At 45.2% G+C, this 22,367-nt stretch overlaps 1 protein-coding gene across 22 annotated transcripts in view; it reads left to right on the top strand.

Moving 5' to 3' along the window:
- The window catches only part of NFASC (neurofascin), a 199,215-nt gene that overhangs the window by 90,826 nt on the left and 86,022 nt on the right, over positions 1-22,367 (top strand). For 21 of the 22 annotated variants that reach the window (XM_043485665.1, XM_043485651.1, XM_043485669.1 and 18 more), the window contains one exon: positions 8,864-8,972. The exons of the other annotated variant lie outside the window; for it this stretch is intronic. In XM_043485665.1, coding sequence (XP_043341600.1) covers positions 8,864-8,972 — 109 coding nt within the window. The remainder of the gene's footprint in view (positions 1-8,863; positions 8,973-22,367) is intronic. 22 annotated transcript variants of the gene reach the window in all.

The following is a 22,367-nucleotide window of genomic DNA, read 5'->3' as shown; positions in this document are numbered from 1 at the left end:
CTTCATTCCATACTTCAAGGCCAAATTTGCCTGTTACTCCAGGTGTTTCTTGACTTCCTACTTTTGCATTCCAGTCCCCTATAATGAAAAGGACATCTTTTTTGGGTGTTAGTTCTAAAAGGTCTTGTAGGTCTTCACAGAACCCTTCAACTTCAGCTTCTTCAGCGTTACTGGTTGGGGCATAGGCTTTGATTACCGTGATATTGAATGGTTTGCCTTGGAAACAAACAGAGATCATTCTGTCGTTTTTTTGAGATTGCATCCAAGTACTGCATTTCGGACTCTTGTTGACCATGATGGCTACTCCATTTCTTCTAAGGGATTCCTGCCCACAGTAGTAGATATAATGGTCATCTGAGTTAAATTCACCCATTCCAGTCCATCTTAGTTCATTGATTCTTAGAATGTCGACATTCACTCTTGCCATCTCCTGTTGACCGCTTCCAATTTGCCTTGATTCATGGACCTAACATTCCAGGTTCCTATGCAGTATTGCTCTTTATAGCATTGGACCTTGCTTCTATCACCAGTCACATCCACAACTGGGTATTGTTTTTGCTTTGGCTCCATCCCGTCGTTCTTTCTGGAGTTATTTCTATACTGATCTCCAGTAACATATTGGGCACCTACCGACCTGGGGAGTTCATCTTTCAGTATCCTATCTTTTTGCCTTTTCATACTGTTCATGGGGTTCTCAAGGCAAGAATATTGAAGTGGTTTGCCATTCCCTTCTCCAGTGGACCACATTCTGTCAGACCTGTCCACCATGACCCGGCTGTCTTGGGTGGCCCCACATGGCATGGCTTAGTTTCACTGAGTTAGACAAGGCTGTGGTCCGTGTGATCAGATTGGCTAGTTTTCTGTGATTATGGTTTTAGTGTGTCTGCCCTCTGATGCCCTGTCACAACACCTACCATCTTACTTGGGTTTTTCTGTAGAAATATATATTAATTTCTCTTGGGTAAATACCCAGGAGTGGAATTACTGGGTCATATAGTAACTATATATTTCACCTTTAAGAATCTGCCAAGTGGTTTTCCAAAGTAGATATACTATTTTTATGTATGTAAGTTCCAGCAGCCTTGTATCCTCACCATCATGTGAGGTTTTCGCTTTCTGGGGTTTTTGAGCTGTTATTCTAACAGATACATAATAGTGTCTCATAGTATCTCATTGGTTTTAATTTGCACTTCCCTAATGACAGGCAGTGCTGAATATCTTCTTGAGTGCTTATTTGCCACATGTATCTCCTTTGCTGAAGATCTATTTAGATCTTTTGCTTATTTTTTATTGGGTTGTTTATTGGCTTATTATTCAGCTGAGAATTCATTGTGCGTTCTGCAACCAGCCCTTTACCAGATTTGTCTTTCAAACATTTTCTCTAAGTCTGCGGCTTCTCTTAGAAGTGTCTCTCTTCGTGGCTGTGCAGGCCCCTCTAGCCTCTCCTGGTTATTCCTCCCCTTACTGTGCAGATACAGCTTTTAAATACATCTGGGAAAATGTTTTAGTTTTTAAAAATAATGTCAAAATTCTGTAATATGTGCTAGCACATAATGAAAATATGTTAAAAAGATATTTCCATCCAGTTTGTATTACTTTGTGTGGTAGCAGATTTTTCTTCTCAGTTTGTTTTTCTAATGCCTAACATTAAGTTGAATCTGCCAAAAGAAGGAAATGAGGCATAAAAATTGGAAAGGAGAAAATAACATTATAATTATTTACAGATGATATTATTATGTGAAATACAAAGAGAATCAGCTAAAAACTACTTTAATTAAATTTTTTATTTGAGACAATTATAGGTTCATATGCAGTCAAAGCAAATAATACAGAGAGATCCTTTATATGCTTTGCCCATGCATGCTCAGTTGCTCAGTCATGCCTGACTCTTTGTAATCCTTTGAACTGAAGCCCGCCAGGCTCTTCTGTCCATGGAATACTCTCGGCAACAATACTTGAGTGGGTTGCCATTTCCTTCTCCAGGGGATCTTCCTGACCCAGGGATCAAACCCATGTCTCCTGTGTCTGCTGCATTGGCAGGCAGATTCTTTACCGTTGGGCCTCCTGGGAAGCCCTATGCTTTTCCCAGTTTCCCTCAATAGTAACACCTAGCAAAACTGTAGTATAATACCACACTAGGATATTGACAATGTACTGTCAAGATAAAAACCTTTCTCTCAGTACAGAGATCTCGCTTGTTAAACTTTTATAGACACACCCATCTTTTCCTATCACGAATCCCCTTTCTTAACCCATGGCAACCAATAATCTATTCTGTTTCTATAATTTTTGTCATTTCCAGAATGTTATATGAATGGAATTACACAATATTTAACCATTTGGGTTGACTTTTTTCACTCAGCATAATTTGGTGGAGATTTGTCCAAGTTATTTGCATGTTTCAATAGTTCTTTCCTTTTTATTGCTGGGTAGTGTTGTATGATGTGGACATACTGCTATTTGTTTAACCATTCATCCTTTAAAAGATACTGGGGTTACATTACCATATGTAAAATAGATAGCCAACAGAGGAAAAAAAAGATACTGGGGTTGTTTCCATCTGGGGGTTATTATGAATAAGGCCACTATAAACATTCGTATACAGGTTTTGCTATGAATATAAGTCTTTATTTCTCTGGGATAAATGCCTAGAAGTGCATTTGTGAATTACATGGTAGTTACATGTTTTGTTTTTGTTTTTGTTTTAAGAAATTGTCAAACTGTGTTCTAGACTGTATGTATTATTTTGCATTTCCACCAGCAGTGGATAAGTAATCTAGTTTTTCTACATCTTGTCAGCATTTGCTGTTGTCACCATTTTTTATTATTTTAGCCATTCTGATAGATGTGTAGTGATATCTCACTGGATTTTTTTCTTTTTATTGTGGGTTTTAATTTGCATTCCCCTGATGGTTAATTATGTTGAATATCTTTTCAATACTTGTTTGCTGTCTGAATAGATATTTCAGTGAAATATCTTTTCAAAACTTTGATCATGTCCTAACTGGATGTTTGTTTCTTTATTGCTGACTTTTGAGGTTCTTTATTTTATATTCTAGAGCTAGTTCTTTGTCATATGCATGGTTTCTCCTGCTCTTATCTTTTGCAAAACAAAGTTTAAGTTTTGAAGTCCAGTTTATCAATTTTCCTTTTACAGACCTTGCTCTTGTCAGCAAATCTAGTTTGCTTAGATTTTCTCTTGTGTTTATTCTACAAGTTTTACATTTTAAGTCCACCATCCATTTGAAGCCATTTTTGTATAAGGACTTGTGTTAAAAATATATATATATATTTTTTGCCTGTGGATCCTATGGATGTCCAATTCCTCCAACACCATTTGTTGAAAAGGTTATCTTCCTCCATTATTTTGGCTTCTTTGTAAAAAATCAGTTGAGCATATTTATGTTGCTTTATTTCTGGTTTCTCTGTTCTGTCCCATTGATCTGTGTGTCTGTTCCTCCACCAATACCACATAGTTTTGATTACTGTAGCTATGTAATGAGTCTTTTAATTGGGTAGACTGATTCTTCTCATTTTTCTTTTTTAAAATTATTTTAGTTATTCTAGTTTCTTTGTATTTCCATATAAATTTTAGCACAATCTGTCTATATCTATTAAAAATCTTGGTAGGATTTTGATAGAGGTTGTTTTAAACCAGTATATAAATTTGCAGAGAATTTGCATGCTTACTTTGTTGAGTCTTCTAATCCATGAACATGATATATGTCTCTCCATTTTTGTAGTGCTTTGATTTACTTCATCAGTAGTTATCAGCATATAAGTCCTGTACATGTTTTATTCATTTTATACTTATGTATTGAATTTTTGAGGGATTGTAAAGGGGTACTGAAATTTTTTCCATGTGTTCATTGCTTACACACAGAAATAGAAATGATTTTGGGGTGTTTAATCTGATATCCTGAGACCTTGATGACTCTAGTTCTAAGACGATCTTTTTGTAATTTCCTTGGGATTTTCTACATAGACCATCATGTTATCAGCACGTAGAAACAGTTTTATTTCTTCCATTCTGACTTGTATGCCATTTATTTCCTTTTCTTGCCTTATTCCAGTAGCTAAAACTTCTAGCACTGTGTTGAAGACATTGCTGCAAATGGATTTATTTCACTCTTTTTAATGGCTTGGTAATATTCCACTGTATATATGTACCACATCTTCTTATCCATTCCTCTAAAAGTATGTCACATTCTTAAGTAGATTCAACATCATAAATATGTCATTTCTAAGTTAATTTACAATATTAATACAGTTTAAAAATACCATCTGATTAAAAAAAAAACTAGAGAACCTGGTTTTGTAGTTCATGTGGAAAAAAACAAGCAAGAATAAACAGGAAAATTCTTAAAAACCAAATTTAATCAATTACAGTAATTGAAAGTGTATGGTACCTGCATATGAAGAAATAAATAGATGAGTGAAAGAGAAAATCCAGAAATAGACCCCAATGCATAAGGGGATTTAATATATGATACAGATGGTATTTCCAACCAAAGGGTAAAATGTGAATTCTTCAGTAAATGAAGTTGGGAAATCCAGCTGATATATTTATAAACCTATAGTCCTCCCTCCTATGATTTCAAAATAATTTCCAGATGAATAGAAGATTGAAACAAAAATATTAAACTATAGAAATGCTAAGGAATATATGGGAATCTTAAAAATATTCTTGAAAATAGAGACCTAAGTATGACAAAAAGCAGTGATAAGAGATCTATTTAACTATGAAAAAACTTTTTTTGTCATGGCAAAAATATCATAAATAATGTTAGGGTAAAAATATTGACATGAACAGTATAGCTCCTCTTCTAAAGAGGTAATTTTCCTAAAGTGTTCCTTTGTATAGATGCAGACATTCTCAACAAAATTCCAGCAAACAGAATCCAAGAACACACTTAAAGGATCATACACCTTGATCAAGTGGAATTTATCCCAGGGATGCAAGGATTTTTCAACATCCACAAATCAATCAGTGTGATACACCATACCAACAAACTGAAAGATAAAAACCATATAATCATCTCAGTAGATGCAGAGAAAGCTTTTGGCAAAATCAACACCCATTTTGATAAAATCTTTCCAGATAGTAGGCATAGAAGAAACCTCAGTTCAGTTCAGTTCATTTGCTCAGTCGTGTCCGACTCTTTGTGACCCCATGGACTGTATGTAGCATGCCAGGCCTTCCTGTCCATTGCCAACTCCTGGAGTTTACCCAAACTCATGCCCATCGAGACGGTGATGCCATCCAACCATCTCATCCTCTGTCGTCCCCTTCTCCTCCTGCCTTCAGTCTTTCCCAGCATGAGGGTCTTTTCCATTGAGTCAGCTCTTCCCATCAGGTGGCCAAAGTATTGGAGTTTCAGCTTCAGCATCAGTCCTTCCAATGAACACTCAGGCCTGATCTCCTTTAGGATGCACTGGTTGGATCTCCTTGCAGTCCAAGGGACTCTCAAGAGTCTTCTCCAATACCACAGTTCAAAAACATCAGTTCTTTGGCACTCAGATTTCTTTATGGTCCAACTCTCACATCCATACATGACTACTAGAAGAACCATAGCCTTGACTAGATCGACCTACCTGAACATAATAAAGGTATGACAAACCCACAGCAAACATTATTCTCAATGATGAAAAATTGAAAGCATTTCCTCTAAGATCAAGAACAAGATAAGGGTGCCTACTCTCTCCAATATTACTCAATATAGTTTTGAAAGTCCTAGCCATAGCAATCAGAGAAGCAAAATATGAAATTAAAAGAATCCAGATCAGAAAAGAAGAAGTAAAACTCACTGTTTGTAGATGACATAACACTATACATAGAAAACCCTAAAGATTCTGCCAGAAAATTACTAGAGCTAATCAATGAATATAGTAAAGTCACAAGATATAAAATTAATGCACAGAAATCCCTTGCATTCCTATACACTAACAATGAAAAATCAAAAAGAGAATTAAAGAAACAATCCCATTCACCATTGCAACAAAAAGAATAAAATACCTAGGAATAAAGCTACCTAAATAGACAAAAGATCTATATGCAAAAAACTATAAGACACTGATGAAAGAAATCCAAGATGGCACAAACAGATGGAGAGATATTCCATATTCTTGGATTGGAAGAATCAATATTGTGAAAATGACTGTACTACCCAAAGCAATCACACAGATTCAGTGCAATCCCTATTAAACTACCAATGATATTTTTCACAGAACTAGAACAAAAAATTTCACAATTTGTATGGAAACACAGAAGGCCCCGAATAGCCAAAGCAGTCCTGAGAAAGAAGAATGGAGCTGGAGGAATCACCTTCCTGACTTCAGATTATACTACAAAGCTACAGTCATCAAGACAGTGTGGTGCTCGAACAGAAACAGAAATATAGACCAATGCAACAAGACAGAGAGCCCAGAGATAAACCCACACACATCTGGGCACCTTCTTTTTTACAAAGGAGACAAGAATATACTATGGAGAAAGGACAGCCTCTTCTGTAAGAGGTGCTAGGAAAACTGGACAGTTACATGCAAAAGAATGAAACTAGAACACTTCCTAACACCATACACAAAAATAAACTCAAAATTGATTAAAGACTTAAACGTAAGGCCAGAAACTATAAAACTGTCAGAGGAAAACATAGGTAGTACACTCTGACATAAATCACAGCAAGGTCCTCTTTGACCCACTTGTTAGAGTAATGGAAATAAAAACAAAAATTAAAAAAATGGGACCTAACTAAAATTAAAAGCTTTTGCACAGCAAAGGAAACAATAAACAAGATTAAAAGACAACCCTCAGAATGGCAAATGAAACTGACAAAAGATTAATCTCCAGAATATATAGGCAATTCATACAGTTCAATATTAAAAAAACAAACAACCCAGTCAAAAAATGGGCAGAAAACCTAAACAGACATTTCTCCAAAGAAGACATACAGATGGCCAATAAACACATGAAAAGATGCTGAACATCACTAATTATTAGAGAAATGCAAATCAAAACTACAATGAGGTATCACCTCACACCGTTCAGAATGGCCATCATCAAAAAATCTACAATCAATCAGTGCTGGAGAGGATATGGAGAAAAGGGAACCCTCCTACACTGTTGGTGGGAAGGTAAACTGATACAGCTTTTACAGAGAACAGTATGGAGATTTCTTAAAAAAAAAAAAAAAAAAACTAGGAATAAATCTACCATATGACCCAGTAACCCCACTACTGGGTCTATACCCTGGGAAAAACATAAATTGAAAAAGACATGTACCCCAGTGTTCATAGCAGCACTATTTACAATAGCCAGGACATGGAAGCACCTAGATGTCCATTGACAGATGAATGGATAAAGATGTGGTATATTTATACAATGGAATATTAACCAAAAAAGGAATGAATTTGAGTTAGTTCTAGTGAGATGGACAGAGTGAAGTAAGTCAGAAAGAGAAAAGCAAATATCATATATTAACACACATATATGGAATCTAGAAGGATTGTATTGATTAACCTATTTTCAGGGAAGGAATGGAGATGCAGATGTAGAGAATGGACTTGTGGACACGGTGGGAGCAGAAGAGAAGGGGACGATGGAGAAAGTAGTGTCAGCATATATACACTATCAGGTGTTCAGCGGACAGCTGGTGAGAAGTTGCTGTGTAGCAGACGGAGCCCGCCTGGGCTCTGTGATGACCTGGGGGGATGGGATGGGGAGGGGAGGGAGGTACGGGTTAAATGTGTAATTACGCCTGATTCACATTGCTGTTTGGCAGAAACCAACACAACATTGTAAAAGTTAAAAAACAAATATACGTAAACTGGCTGAATATACATACTGGCTGAAGATATTATAGTAAATTTAACATATTAATATGGTGTTAAATAACCATTAATATGGTAACTATAAGAAAGAAATCTTTAATTTTTAGAATATCTTTCTTTACAAGTAAACGCCATATAATTTTGAATTTAAAAAATCCATGTTCTATGAAAAAAAGTGTAAAGAGTTCCTTCAAACTGACAAGAATAAACCAACTAGATATTGCCACATTCCCCTCCACACAGGTGGATGTTACCATTTCCTACAGACACATTTTAATGTTAAAGCAAATGATTGAAGTATGTTATCTGTACTGAGAAAGGCTAAGTGATTGCCCCAAAGGATCAGACCTGGGACCTGAACATTTGAAATGCCGACTAATGGTCTGGTGATCTGATGCACTGCCCTGTACCTTCTCCCCATTTTACAGATGAGGAAAATGAGTTACATGTAGGGAAGTATTGTTTAGTCGCTTAGTCGTGTCCGACTCTCTGCGACTCCACCCTAAATAAAAAAAGCTAGGACCTAATACCCATGTCCCCTAACATCAAAATTAGGTCTCCTTTTAATGTGCAACTTACTTATTATGAACTTGGTTTGATTATCTGTAGATGGGAAAGAAAAACATAATACTTCTCTTAAGTAAGAAAATTAATGAGATAATTATTGGGTAAATTCTCCCTTGGGTGTAGGAGAAATTCTTTGAGATATGGCTTCCCTCCTTTAGGTGACTAGGGATTCCACAGTTTGATTATGATGTCAGGTCACAATAATGATATTATGGAGAGAGAGGGAGACGACTTTGCTTACCCAAAGTCCAGCACGCTTAGGCACCTTGCAGAATCTCTCCCATTTCTTGCAGAGTGCTTTGAATTTCTGTGAACAAAGATGCTCTTATGCTATGTAAAACTGTGCAAACGGGTGTAGACAAAGATGTAATTTCCCAGTGAATGAACAAGCCACAAAGCACAAAGCCTTTTCTTTTTCTTTCCTCGAGTGACCCTGGGGTTCTTCTTTGTGCTTGCTTTGTGACAGGTTGATTGACTTCTGTGCAGTTTGGGACGCTGGAGTTTTCCTTGCCTCTGCGGCCAGGCAGGGAGCCCCCTCTGGCGTTACAGGAAGGAGGCTGAATGAGGCAGAGACGGTGAGTGCGAGGTAGGGAGGAGTTTGGTGCCTCCTGCCCCTTCTCTTTGATGAGAGAAGTTTCTGGACCTGGGATCTTCTGAGGGACAGCTCCATCCTTCTCCCCGCAGTGGGCTACAGAGCCAGACTGCAAGGCTGTCCTTCGCCGGGAGGCTGGCTTCAGGGAAGCACTTGTTCCTTTTTCTCCAGCAGATGCAGTGAGCCGGCACTAGCCCTGCATATTGTCCCGACTGTTCACCTCATTTGAAAAATGGAAACAGCTGTGTTTGTGACCCACACCCCCCCCTTAGCGTGGCCTCTGCAACCCGGGGGCCCCCTGAATGACAGCGCCAGCATATGGGGGGCCTTGTGAGAACCCCTTCTCTGGGCGGGCAGGGGGCCCTGGCAGATGGACAGCTGTCCAGGGCGCGGTTCGTGGCTGAAGCCACACCCTGTGTCCAGGGTCTGCACTGTTACATTCTGGGAGAAAATTTCCTGCTGCTCCCGTTTCGGTCTCAGGCAGGAATGTCAGGGGAGGACATGCAAGAATTAAGGGCTACAGTTTTAACCAAGGAGTAATTGGCACTGAACCACGAACGAGCAGCCTGGAGGCTTCTGGGCTGAGGGAGTCTGACCTGGAAGCCTGAACAGAGAAGCGTTTCCCTGTTCTTGAGTGTGGGTGTCTCTGCCTCATTGCTCCAGTTCCCTTTTCAGATGTCTTCTTTCCTCCCAGAAAGAGTTGGGGATTTGGGCTGGGAGGATGCAGGCAGGGAGGGAGCTGAAAGTTATTAACGGGATATGCTGATAACATGGATTTGGGCTCTAGACAAAATCCAGCTCTCCTTGCTTTGTGACTGTAGGAAAGTTTCAAACCACTCTAGGTGTATACATGGGGGTAATAAGGAATATCTTGTGGTCAAGATGAAACATATAAAGGAACCCTACACCATGCCTGGCATATAGTAGGCTTATAGTGGGTATTCAGTATGAAAGTTATTATTTGTCATAGCAACAGTGGCTCGGATATACCTGTTTTATGAAGGTAGTTTCTGTTGGGGTTCTTCTACATCTACAACTTGCCTTAGAACAGTGTCAGGTTTTGGGGACCACCTGGGAAATCCATCTGACCATAGGACTTTTTCACCTGATCATTGTTCCTAAAGACTGAACTTGAACATACTGGCAGTAGCAGGGACACAAGGCTTTTTTTGCTTTGTATTTGGAGGACTCTGGTTGCAAAAATAATGCATAGGTTATTACAATGGGCATGTAAATATCTGCGGCACAGCATAGGAACAGACCCCAGGTGCGTGCCAGAATCAGGGGCTGGCCCAGCTTTGGGTTGCTGTGCCCCCTCTCTTGGCACTTGCACCCTTCCTACTTTCTATCTCTGTGCTCCCTCCAAACGCCCCTCTGCCCTCCTCCCTGGGCACACACTCTCAGGGTTGTCCGGCCACACTCAAGTTGTCCACTCAGGGGCTCCACCCGGGAGCCTCCACTTCTCTGACGACAGCAGTGTCCCTGCCCAGCAGCCCATCTGACAGGCAGCCGGAGTCCTACCCTGCCGCAGCCTGCCTGATGCAGGACAAACCTGTTGTAGTTCGCACCTCTGGACACTTCCAGTCTCATCTGCAAGCCTAATATTGGTTCAGAGCTTTTATTTTATAGTGCATTTGTTTAGATTAGTTGTGTCATTTGACTTGCATGAAAATTCTGTGAAGAGGACAAGGCTGGTGTCATCCTTCCCATTTGATTGATGGATAAATTGAGGCTCAAGAACTTATTTCTCTTAACATCCACATAAGGAATTCGCAACAGAGCTCATATTAGGACTCAGATGTCCTGAATTGTGGGCCATTTTTCTTGCTGGGACACCACACTGCCTCCTACAGTCTGAGGCATCATGAAGGGTCAAAGGATCAGAGGACTTTCAGGTTGACTGGGAAACTTAAAAAAAGAAAACAAGAGTACACACATATGGCTACTGAGGGCCCGGGAAGTTCTGAGAGGAGGAGGCCCGAGCAGGCTCTTTAGAGGGTGGTAACAGTCAGCCTTGCCTGAATCAGCCCTGGAGGGCTCCCTGGCCGCCCGCGCTCAGCGTGTTCCCTGTAATCCTCCGCAAGGCATCTGTGTGAAACCGGGCGCATTGGTACCACGTTTTACTGGTGTCTGGACTGCAGGTGAAGGAGAGTGTTCAGCGCTCACGGCTGAGAAGGCGCCCGCGCCCGGGTGTAACCGTGGCGGTCCTGCAGCGCTGGGACCACACGGCTGGCCATTTGACTTCGGGGCTGCGGAGCCTTCTCAGGGTGGGCTGGGCTGCACAGATGATCTGGGCAGGACTCCAGCCAGGTTCCGGGTAGAAATCTGATTTTGTGTCTCCGTTTGGGAGGCCTCAGATGAGCACCTCCCCTGTCTGTCTGTCTGTCCTCCTCCACTCTGGCTCTCCTCTTGTTCCGGGCCATAGCCGTCTCCCCCAGGGTGAGCACCTGCCCGCGCTCAGACTAACCTCTCCCTCCCTCGGTGCCTCAGCTCCTGGGCCTGCCAGGCGCTCGGAGCGGACACCTGCCCTGTGACACAGGCAGAGGACCCACCAGCCTCCCCAGGGCTTCAGTTTCCCAGATGGCATCATTTGGTTAATTGCATTCACACCCCTCAGCCTCTCTGCCAGGTGCTGGGCCTTCTCCCTCCAGAAACACTGCAGCGGGCCTCCCTGGCCACGGGGGGCTCAGGACCACCGCTGGGAGATGATTGGGGGAGGGCCGTGGGGCTTCACTGGGAACTCTCCCCACCAGGACCAACTCCAGGCCCCTGAGACAGCACCCACGCTTCCCACACTCTCCTGGGTGCTGAGGTGTGCATGGCTGAGCGTGGAGCCACTGGTGACTGCAGGGAGAGCTGGTCCCCTTGGTGGCGCATGCTGTCTGCCTCATCTCTGTGGAGGCGATGCACTCACTTCTACCCCCTCTCCGCCCTGCTGAACCCTCCACCGCTGGAGCAGCCGGTGTCTTTGGTGTCGGTATCATAGCCAGCACTCAGCCGCAGACCCCTAGACAAACAGCGCATCTTATAACGCAGGGAACGGCATCCCGTCTGTCCCAACCCCCTCCTCCAGGCTCCTGTATTTTCACATCTCCAGCCTGCAGAAGCCTGCCAGGACGGCAGTTGGACCCAGACCAGTGTCTGTGTTGGATGTAAATGCAGAGGGCTGGAGGGAGGGGAGGGAACAGATGCCGCTCCCTCCTGCTGTCTCGGTCCTTTCCTCTCTTCGCCTCCCTGTCATGTCAGACAGGAACCTTCAAAATGCAGCCAGGGATGTGCTACCCTTGGAATATCAGCAGCCAGACCAATATTGACAGCAGGATGGAATCCTCAGAACGGACCTGGCTCCTTTCAGGTCGACTCCCGCCTGGCGTGGTTATGTCGTGGGTTGTGGGGCCACTGGTGGAAGAGGCTGGGTGAGCAGGGGCGGAATTGGGGTGGAGGGTGTGATCTCCAGGAGTTCGTAGCGCTTTGGCTCAGGACGCAGGGTTGAGGCAGGAGAGAGGGGAGCGAAGGGCTGCTTTGGCTGCTCTGGAATCTCGAAGGAGCCACCCTTCTGTCTGGTCCACAGTAGACAGCCCTTGTGCAGATAACCGTATGATCAGAGTAATGACTCCTTGGCCACAGAGCTAGTGTATGGTTATTAGCAGAGGCATTGTGTATTTTGTAGATCTATAAGACACATCTAGGTTCAAAAGTCCAGCTTGTCCAAAGCCATGTAGCAAAGCATTGTACCATCTGTCACTTGTGGGGAACAAGAAGTAACCAGTAGTTTTTGAAAGTCAAGTTTGGGCCCAGCCTTGTGTTAGATGCTATCATAGTGGTGGTTTAGTTGCCAAGTCATGTCTGACTCTTGCCACCACATGAACTGTCCGTGCTCCTCTGTCCTTGGGATTCTCCAGGCAAGAATACTGGAGTGGGTTGCCATTTCCTTCTCCAGGGGATCTTCCCGATCTGGGGATCAAACCTGGGTCTCCTGCATTGCAGGCTGATTCTTTACCTACTGAGCTATAAGGGAAGCCCGTTAGATGCTATACATATGCATTAGCCCTTAAAATGAATTAAATCAAGTCATTTAATTAGTAATCACAATACTATTTTAATAAATGTATTATCCCATTCAAAGACAAGAAAGCTAAGGCTGTGACAGAGAGAGTAAACGAATTGCTGAGCCGTGAGGTGAGAGCGGACCTCAGGTATGTGGCTCCCGAGCCTGCGTCCCCTTCCTGCGCCAGGGGGATTACAGTACATCCCTTCCTCTTGATGCTGTGGCTCAGAATCCCTGTCTGGCGTGTTTCCCCGGGGCTGCGTGTTCCTGGTCGGTCCCGTTCTGCTTTCATCTGGCACTCATTTCTGTGGAGAGCGCAGGGAGGAAGGAGAAGACACCGCCCTCGGCCCCAGGAAGCTCACAGTCAGTAAGGGGCTGGAGGTCCTTCCTCCTCCCCACCCCAAGCTTCTTCAGTAGCCTTCCTTCTCCCCTGCCCCCACCCTTTTCGTTCCTGCTTGAGCTCATCCATCGTTTTCAAATGGCTTTAGAACCCCGGTCTATTGAAACTGGGCCTGGAATCCCACAAAGAGAGGGTGGAGTAAGCAGCTTAATGTGAGTGACGTTGTGAGCAGATGGGCCCAGATGGTAGCTCCTCAGATGGACAGGGGCCTGGCTCCAAACAGACAGCCCACTCAGGGAGCCTGGGAATGCCGCGGTCAGTGACTGGCGCGAGGAAGCGGGGATCTGGAAGGAGGCTGGCTCGGGCACAGCCGTCACCCTCAGGGGAGCTGCCGAGACGGAGCCTGAGGTCTCGGGTTGTGCTCTCTGCGGCTCTGTTCGCGCAGCGGGTTGCAGTTTGCTGCGGATACAGGGAGTACGCAGACTGCAGCTTGTTCTGCGTGGCATCCAAGGAGTTAGCCCAGAGTCTTTTTAAAAAAATCAGTATTCGATATATTGATCCCGAAACCTAGTTTTCTCTTAAACCTTTCAACTGATAAATTTCACAATTCTTTTTATAAATCTCGTAAATTTTAATAATCATCTGTTTGATTCTGTTATAGCCACGCTTTCCGGGAAACAAACTCACTCAGAAGGACAATGCAGATAGTGGAGTGCAGTTTATTACACCGGCGGGCCCAAGGCAGAGTCTCCTCTTAGCTAAGGACCCCGACCAGCATTTGTGAAAATCTTTTATACCCCATGTGTCCAAACCCACTACCCCAATTCCCTTGAGACTTACATAAACAAAGGAAGGGTAAATACAACTACAATAACCCCATCATTCACGTGTTATGTGTTCAAACAGTCAATAATCAATAAGCCCGCAGTTACATTCCAAATAGTTAATAACTGATAAGCCTGTGCTTACATTCTGATAGATAGTGTCCGGAGGCAGGGGTGATTAGTGTCTGTTTTCTCTTCTTCAAGATTCACCTGCCCAGAGCGGGGTCTTATCCTTCCATTGTCATTCCCACAGGCGCTAAGCACAGAGTTCAGAGTCCACTGGAGAGGTGGCCGTGCACAATCAGCACAGACAGGCCTGAGATGGAGTCCAGGCCCTATGAATTCCTTCTTCAATTCCATTATAAACTTAAGTTCCTTTGAACATTTGAAGCTACGTTTATAAATTTAATCATTTATTTTCCTTTTTTGAAGTATCACAGTTTTCTAACAAAGCCTTCCAAGTTCTTATGTAATTAATCCTTGTTTCTCATTGATGTTTTAAACAATAGTTTCATTGAGATAGAATTCATGTACCATACAGTTCTCCTATATAAAATGTACAACTTGCATATCAATTATACTTCAAAAAAATAAGTTAAAAATATATTATGCACTGATTTTTAATATATTCACAGAGTTGGGCACTAATCACCATAGTTAATTTTAGAACATTTTCATTGCCTTCTCCTTTCACCAAAAAAACCCCATACCCATTAGCAGTCCCTCCTCTTCCCCCTGACCGTGGTCTTTCTCTCAGGGAGTGAGAGTTAGTCACTCAGTTGTGTCCAACTCTTTGCAACTCCATGGACTGTAGTCCACCAGGCTCCTCTGTCCATGGAGTTCTCCAGACAAGAATGCTGGTTTGGTAGCCATTCTCTTCTCCAGGGCATCTTCCTGACCCAGGGGTCGAACCTGGGTCTCCTGCATTGCAGGCAGATTCTTTACTCTCTGAGCCACCAGGGAAGGTCAGTCTTCCTCTAGCCCTAGATAGTCGTTAATCTATTTCCTACTTCTGTAGATTTGCCTGTTTCAGACATTTCATATTAATGGAATGGTGCAATACGTGGTCATTTGTGTCTGGCTTCTTTTACTTAGCATGATGTTTCAAGGTTCATCCACATTGTAGCATGTCTCTCTACATCACTGCTTCTTATGGTTAAATCATATTCCATTATATATATAGATATACCACATTTTATTTATCCATCCTCAGTTGATGAACTGTTTGGGTTGTTTCCAGTTTTTGCCTGTGATCAACTATGCTGCGGTGAACATTTATGTACAAGTTAGTTCTCACATGGGCATGCATTTTTAGTTCTTTGCTGTGTACCCAGGAGTGGTTTGCTGGGTCATACAGTAGTTTTCTATTTCATGTTTTGAGGAACCCTAGGCCTTCTCATACTGAATCCAAGCCCCCTTTCAGGCCTTCTATCGCCAGTCTCTCTCTTTCCATCTACCCAGGGCCCTCCTCACCCTCCCCAAATCTTGGGCTACACGCTTGCACGCATGGGATCGTGTCCACAGGTTATGACTACTTTCCTCTCTCTCCTTTGCTAACAGGCCGTCAGCTAGCAGGGGAGCCAGCTCTGCTATCCTGCTGTCTTCTCCCCCACGTGGAGGGGGTGGGGAGCTTCACAAGCCCTCTCTCCTCTCCCTCCAGCTGTGAAGAAGATGTGTGTCTAATTGCTGTGAAACTTTCTCCCTGAGGGTAGAAAACAGGGAGATGAATGCAGAGCTGGCTCTTGAGTTGTGGAGAGGTGGGGGCTCTTCTCCTTCCTGGAGGTGGCAGAATTTCTGCCCCCACTGAGGGAAGGTTGTTTCCTGTGTCTTTTTAGCTGATGTCTCCAAGCTGAACTCTGTCTGCATACCCTACTTGAAACTTCTGTTTCCTTTACAGTCTGTTTTCCCTGCTAGTCTTTGTAAGGAGCCTGGTCAGAGCTCAGTTAACGCAGTGGCAGTGAGTGGAGCCAGAATAATGGAAAAGATATCCACAAACCGTATTGAGGGCAGCCCCTGTGCAGCGTCTGATCAGCTAACAGGCAGCGGCACTGACTACATTTGAGAATCTTTTCCATCCCATGTGTGTTTTCTCACCCTGCATCTTGGAGGATGAGCAAGTAAGCAATAATAATAATGTGGAGAAACTGCACAGCCCCAGAGAGCCTCAGAAAGCTGCAGCACCGGTGCGGTCCCTGCCAGTGTGTCCAGCAACTACTGGCTTGTGCGGTGGGCTGTCCAGGGTTGGGCTGTGGACCTGGTCACGTATATACTGCGGGCTGCTTCTCTATACCAGGCTGACATATACATCAGGTCCCAGTTGGCATGGGGTCAAAGAGACAGGATAAGGCAGCCTCCCCACTTTCTCTATATATTGGGCTATATGTACAGGGGTGTTCATTGAAGCGTTGTGGTGATGGGGGAAAAGTAAATAAAAATAACCTAAGAAACCAGTATACAGGACAGGAAGCGACAGTTAGAACCGAACATGGAACAACAGACTGGTTCCAAATAGGAAAAGGAGTACATCAAGGCTGTATATTGTCACCTGCTTATTTAACTTCTATGCAGAGTACATCATGAGAAACGCTGGGCTGGAACAAGCACAAGCTGGAATCAGGAATGCCGGGAGAAATATCAATAACCTCAGATAGGCAGATGACACCACCCTTATAGCAGAAAGTGAAGAGGAACTAAAAAGCATCTTGATGAAAGTGAAAGAGGAGAGTGAAAAAGTTGGCTTAAAGCTCAACATTCAGAAAACTAAGATCATGACATCTGGCCCATGACTTCATGGCAAATAGGTGGGGAAACAATGGAAACAGTGTCAGAGTTTATTTTGGGGGGCTCCAAAATCACTGCAGATGGTGACTGCAGCCATGAAATTAAAAGACACTTACTCCTTGGAAGGAAAGTTATGACCAACCTAGATAGCATATTAAAAAGCAGAGACATTACTTTGCCAACAAAGGTCCATCTAGTCAAGGCTATGGTTTTTCCAGTGGTCATGTATGGATGTGAGAGTTGGACTGTGAAGAAAGCTGAGCACCAAGAAATTGATGCTTTTGAACTGTGGTGTTGGAGAAGACTCTTGAGAGTCCCTTGGACTGCAAGGAGATCCAACCAGTCCATCCTAAAGGAGATCAGTCCTGGGTGTTCATTGGAAGGACTGATGTTGAAGCTGAAACTCCAATACTTTGGCCACCTGATGGGAAGAGTTGACTCATTAGAAAAGACCCTGATGCTGGGAGGGATTGGGGGTGGGAGGAGAAGGGGACGACAGAGGATGAGATGGCTGGATGGCAGCACCGACTCGATGGGCATGAGTTTGAGTAATCTCCGGGAGTTGGTGATGGACAGGGAGGCCTGGCGTGCTGCGATTCATGGGATCGCAGAGTCAGACACGACTGCACGACTGAACTGAACTGAACTGAAAGATCCCTTATGAGCAGGAGGTTAAAAGATTTCTGGTGGACGCACACAAGCCAGCCGTGCAGGGCCATGCAGCAGGTCGCCCTGTCCAAGCTCTGCTGACTTAGTGTCCCAGCCGGCTCTGCCCCCCGCAGAGAGGGGGGCACCTCCTGCCCAGAAGGGGGACACGTTCGTGGTGGGCGCAGCCTGCACGTGCGGCAGGGCCGCCTGTTGGCTTGTGAGCACCAAGGCGCCTGCCCATGCTCTGTGCCCGACAGCCTGGAGGGAGCATGAGAACTTCAGTGGAAAGTCATGGTGGGCACCTCAAGGGGAAGGTCTCTTCCCTCTTTCTCCTTTCCTGCCCCCTCCTTCCCTCGTTCCCAGGTTAATAAATAGCCTAGAGGTTCAGGTTTCAACCAATAGATTAGTTCTGGGTGTTGGGCAGGAAACAGTTGTTTTCAGCCAAATCCTTAATCCTAAACCCAGGTGTCCCCCTCCGCCACCTCCCCTGGTGGGAATCGGGGTCACCTGATACTGTTGTTCCCCATCCCCTACTCCTGCTGAGACCCCGTGACCTCAGGCAGGGCGAGGCGGGGCCAGACCTGCCGGTGCCCCTGCCACCAAGGGAGCCCTCTGAGTGGTTGAACACAGCCCCTCTCTCCTCCCGGATCCTCCCTCTGACAATGCCAGGGAGCCAAGCATGCAACGCAGCCACCCAGCAGATGGAGACCACCCTCCTCCAGCCCTGAGAAGGGAGGAGGGGGAAGGGGGCTTGCAGCCACATACAAGGTGTCCTTAGCTGTTGGAAAATCCTAGAGGACAACTGGTTGGACCCCACGCAGGGAGGAAGCGGGTCTCCTCTCCTGGGCAGGGGAGAGGCAGATGAAGAAGCAGGCTGGTGAGTGCTCTCTTAGGCTGTCAAGTCCGGGGGCCCAGGAGGGTTCGCGTGGTTACAACCCCGAAAGGGAGAGGGGCAAGGATTGCATGGGCAGCGAAACTTTGTGAAGATGCTGAGGCTGTGGCCATCTTGTTGGGGGTGAAGGAGAGATATGAAGCATCTAGCTTCACTGGGGAAACTTGGGAGGAAGGCATGGAGCTCCTCCTGCCGCTTCCCATCGGTCTCGTCTTCCCCTCTGTCTTCCTCCTCCCTGCTTGGTGCTCTCTTTGGGAGAGGCTGGGAATCACCAGTACGGGGCATTTGAGTTTCCTAGGAAACCCGTCCGGCCTTCAGATGCCTGTGAGTGGAGGGAGCACGCGGGCTGAGGTCACCATCTGTTGCCTGGTTCCTCCCTTGGCGTGAGAGATGGAAGGGAGCTGTGGACCCGTGGAAGGAGGGGAGCAGGGAGGAGGGTCCTCCCCAGTGCCCAGGGTGACCCTCTGCAGAAGGTGACCTCAGGATCAGGGTAGCTGAGCTGAAACCCTTGGGATGAGCGTGCAGGGAGGCTGGGAACAGGAGAGATGGCCATTCTGGGGTCAGTGCCTGCAGCCCCCGAATCCCTAGTTCTGAGAGTCTGTCTGCAGGATGGAGGGAGGAAACAGGGAGGTCCTGACTGAGATCAGACAGAACGGGTGGATTTCAGGGAAAAGGGATGAGTGTGTCTGCTGAGCAGGGACAAGGTCTGTCTACTTCATGGGATGCTTAATAGATGTTATTAGGTTATTGCTATTATTTTTATTACTCAAGTGTATGCTGTAACAGCAGTTTTATTATATATGATTTAATCAAGAATTTCTAATACACTAATTCTTGATGGATGGATGGATGCAATAAGAGGAAGTATCTGATAAGATGGCTGTTCACTCACCCCACGAATATTTATTGTACTGGTTCGCTACTGAGGGAGACAAAACAGACTCAGGAAGTTCAGAGTCTGATGCAGGAGATGGGTGTAGGAACAACTAGTCTCGCCAGCAGGAGGATATGTATGACCCCTGGAACAGAGCGTGCTGGGGGTACGGGGAAATCGCAGCCCACTTTCATTGGGAAGGTAGGGTCTGCGCTGCAGGGGGGTTGCCACTGAGGGCCTCGGCGAGGAGGGGCGTTTGCACTTAGAGAGGTAAGGGAGGAGCACTTCAGCCTTCACAGAGATGGCCAGAGGTCCAGAAACTACCTGGCTGGTCTGGGGGGCGGGGGGTGCGAGGCCCAGGCTGGCCCTGCAGGAGAAGCGGCCGCCTGGGGTGGGAGCCAGGTCACAGGGCTTGAGTGGTGCACAGAGTGTAGCTTTTGTCTCTTAAGTCAGCTCCTCGGCTTTTTTTTCTGCCAAAACAAACATAATAGAGGACACATACCAGCTCTTTCTCTATTCTTGAAGAAAGAAAAATGAAAAGTGAGTGAAAATGTGATTATTACAAGTTATATATATTCTACATTTATATAACCTGAGCCACTTGGATTTATATTTATGTATACATCATTTGCAACTGTTCCTGGTTGGTACTGGAAACAAACGACAAGAAATTCCTTATGTCCTAGTCCTGAGTTCCCCTAAGAGGGCCTGCCTGCCTGTCTTCAGGGAGCCCGTGGCCTGGCCTGGGATACTCCTGAGTTCTTTTCAGACCCCACACACGTGGCCCTTCCCCACTCCTTGTTTTGATGGGCTTCTATTTGCTCTTTTGTTTCAGCTCCTTTCTCTGATTTCTGGACAGGTTGCTTCCAGGCAGCCTCAGTAATAAACCCTGCTGCGTGTTTGTTTTTTTAATCTGATGCAGGATGGCTGAGTTTTGCGTTGGCTCGGTTGGGCTTTTATTATCTCTCTGTTCCCCCCACAATACCCTGTGGCAGTGATGTGTGAGTGTATTCCTTAGTTGGTTCTTGTAGTACTATTCTAGTCATTTCATTAATTTATTCTAAGAGCTAGCTGCTGGCACGTGGCCCTGTAGCATAATCTGTTGCTGTGCATTTCTGCAGGCAGTAATTCAGAAAAGCCTCAGACTACCTGCAGAGGTGTTTAGTTCACAGCCCTGGGCATTTCGAACCGGGCATATTTGGTTCCGAGCTCATGATCTCCCTAGCCCTAGTCACTTCCAGACTTTTCCCCTTTCTTAATTCTTGATGCCAGCTATGAGTGTCATCCCATCCGGTCTTCCAGCCTAGAAACCTTGATGCCATCCTCCTCCTCACCATCCACTACCAGTCTGTCATCAGCTTCTACCCCTGTTGATTCTAACCCAGAGAACATCCTCCAGTCTCTGGGAGGCCTCAGAGGCCATCAAGCCATTCATCTGTCACTAGCACAGTCTCTTTCACACCTGCCCCGGGGCAACTATGAAGCCTGGAAGCTAGGACGAGGCGAGAGGAGCGATGGGGAGAGGAGAAATGGTTGAGCAACCTCACCCCTGGGCGTGTCCCCAGAGCCTGAGGATGCGGTGGGGCAGAGAGTGCGCTGTGGCTGAGCCCCACACCACCCCCCAGATGGGTGGAGCGACGGGCGGGTAGATCATAGGCCCTCTCCTGGGTTCAGACTCACACGATAAAGGTCTGTGCCGTGGAGTCACGTGAACGTTGAAACAGCTTCCGTTTGCACCGTGCTTCGTGTTCCGATGCATTATTCATGTGATTCTCACAGCCGCCATCTGCAGCAGACAAAGCAGGAATACTTATTTCCATTTATGAGATTTTAAAAAAGCTTTGGAAAACAAGTAGTTTACAAAAGATAAGTGGCAGGACTGAGACCTTTACTTGGATCTTCCTTTCCATAAATATTTCCTGCCAGGGACCCTGCCAGGCACTGGGGACTCAAAAATGAGCAGGGCATGGTCTGAACCTCAAGAATTCCACAAAGATGGGAGAAAGCTTAAGCCAGTGGTGAGCAACCGACAGCCCCTGGGCCAATCCCAGTCCACTGCCTGTTTTGTAAATAAAGTTTCGTTAGAACATAGCCACACCCATCCACTCACTTCTTGTCTATGGTGGTCCTCACTTTGTAATGGTAAAGTTCAGCACTTGTGACAGAAACTGTCTTATGAAGCCTAAAATACTTATTATCTAGACTTCTACAGAAAAGGCCTCCAACCCTTAGTTTAATCATACAGTTTTGCCCGTGTGCTAAGTGCCCAGAGATGTGATTTAAGCTATGGTGGAGATGAGAGGGACTCCCAGCTCTGCTGCGGGTAGGGGGCATGGAAGGGCACAAGGAATTCTTTACTGTGCAGAAGATGTCTGAGCAGTGAGTCTTGAAGACTGAGTGGGAATTAATCACACGACAAGGAGGGAAGGCCTTTACAGGCACAGGGGCTGGCATTGATAAAGTATGGAGGTTGAATACAGTGTGACATACTTGATCTCTGGGTCAGGAAGATCCCCTGGAGAAGGGAATGGCTACCCACTCCAGTATTCTTGCATGGAGAATTCATGGACAGAGGAACCTGGTGGTCTACAGTCCATGGGGCTACAAAAGAGTCAGACACAACTGAGCAACTAACGCACAAGGAAGCGTTTAGGGTTTGGGTGGGCTTGGAGGGGACTCCAGAAACCTGATCTTAAACAGCCTTGTATGTTATGTCCAGTAGTTTGGATTTGATCTTACATAGAGCGATGGGGAGAAATGGGAAGGTTTTCAGCAGAGCGGTGACATGATCAGGTGGGGATTTAGAAAAATCACTGTAATAGCAACATGGAAAATGGATTGGAAGGAGACCAGATGGGAGCTTATTGCAATGAGACATGATGTTTATCAGAGGTAAGCAACTGGGAATGTGCTGAAGGGAGGGGGAATGAGAAACACCCGGAGGGAGACAGTCCAGGGGCCTTGGTGCCTG

This window comes from Cervus canadensis, chromosome 13, assembly GCF_019320065.1.
Source record: "Cervus canadensis isolate Bull #8, Minnesota chromosome 13, ASM1932006v1, whole genome shotgun sequence".
In the NCBI taxonomy this organism is placed as follows: Eukaryota; Metazoa; Chordata; class Mammalia; order Artiodactyla; family Cervidae; genus Cervus; species Cervus canadensis.
This window is presented reverse-complemented; position numbering and strand designations above follow the sequence as displayed.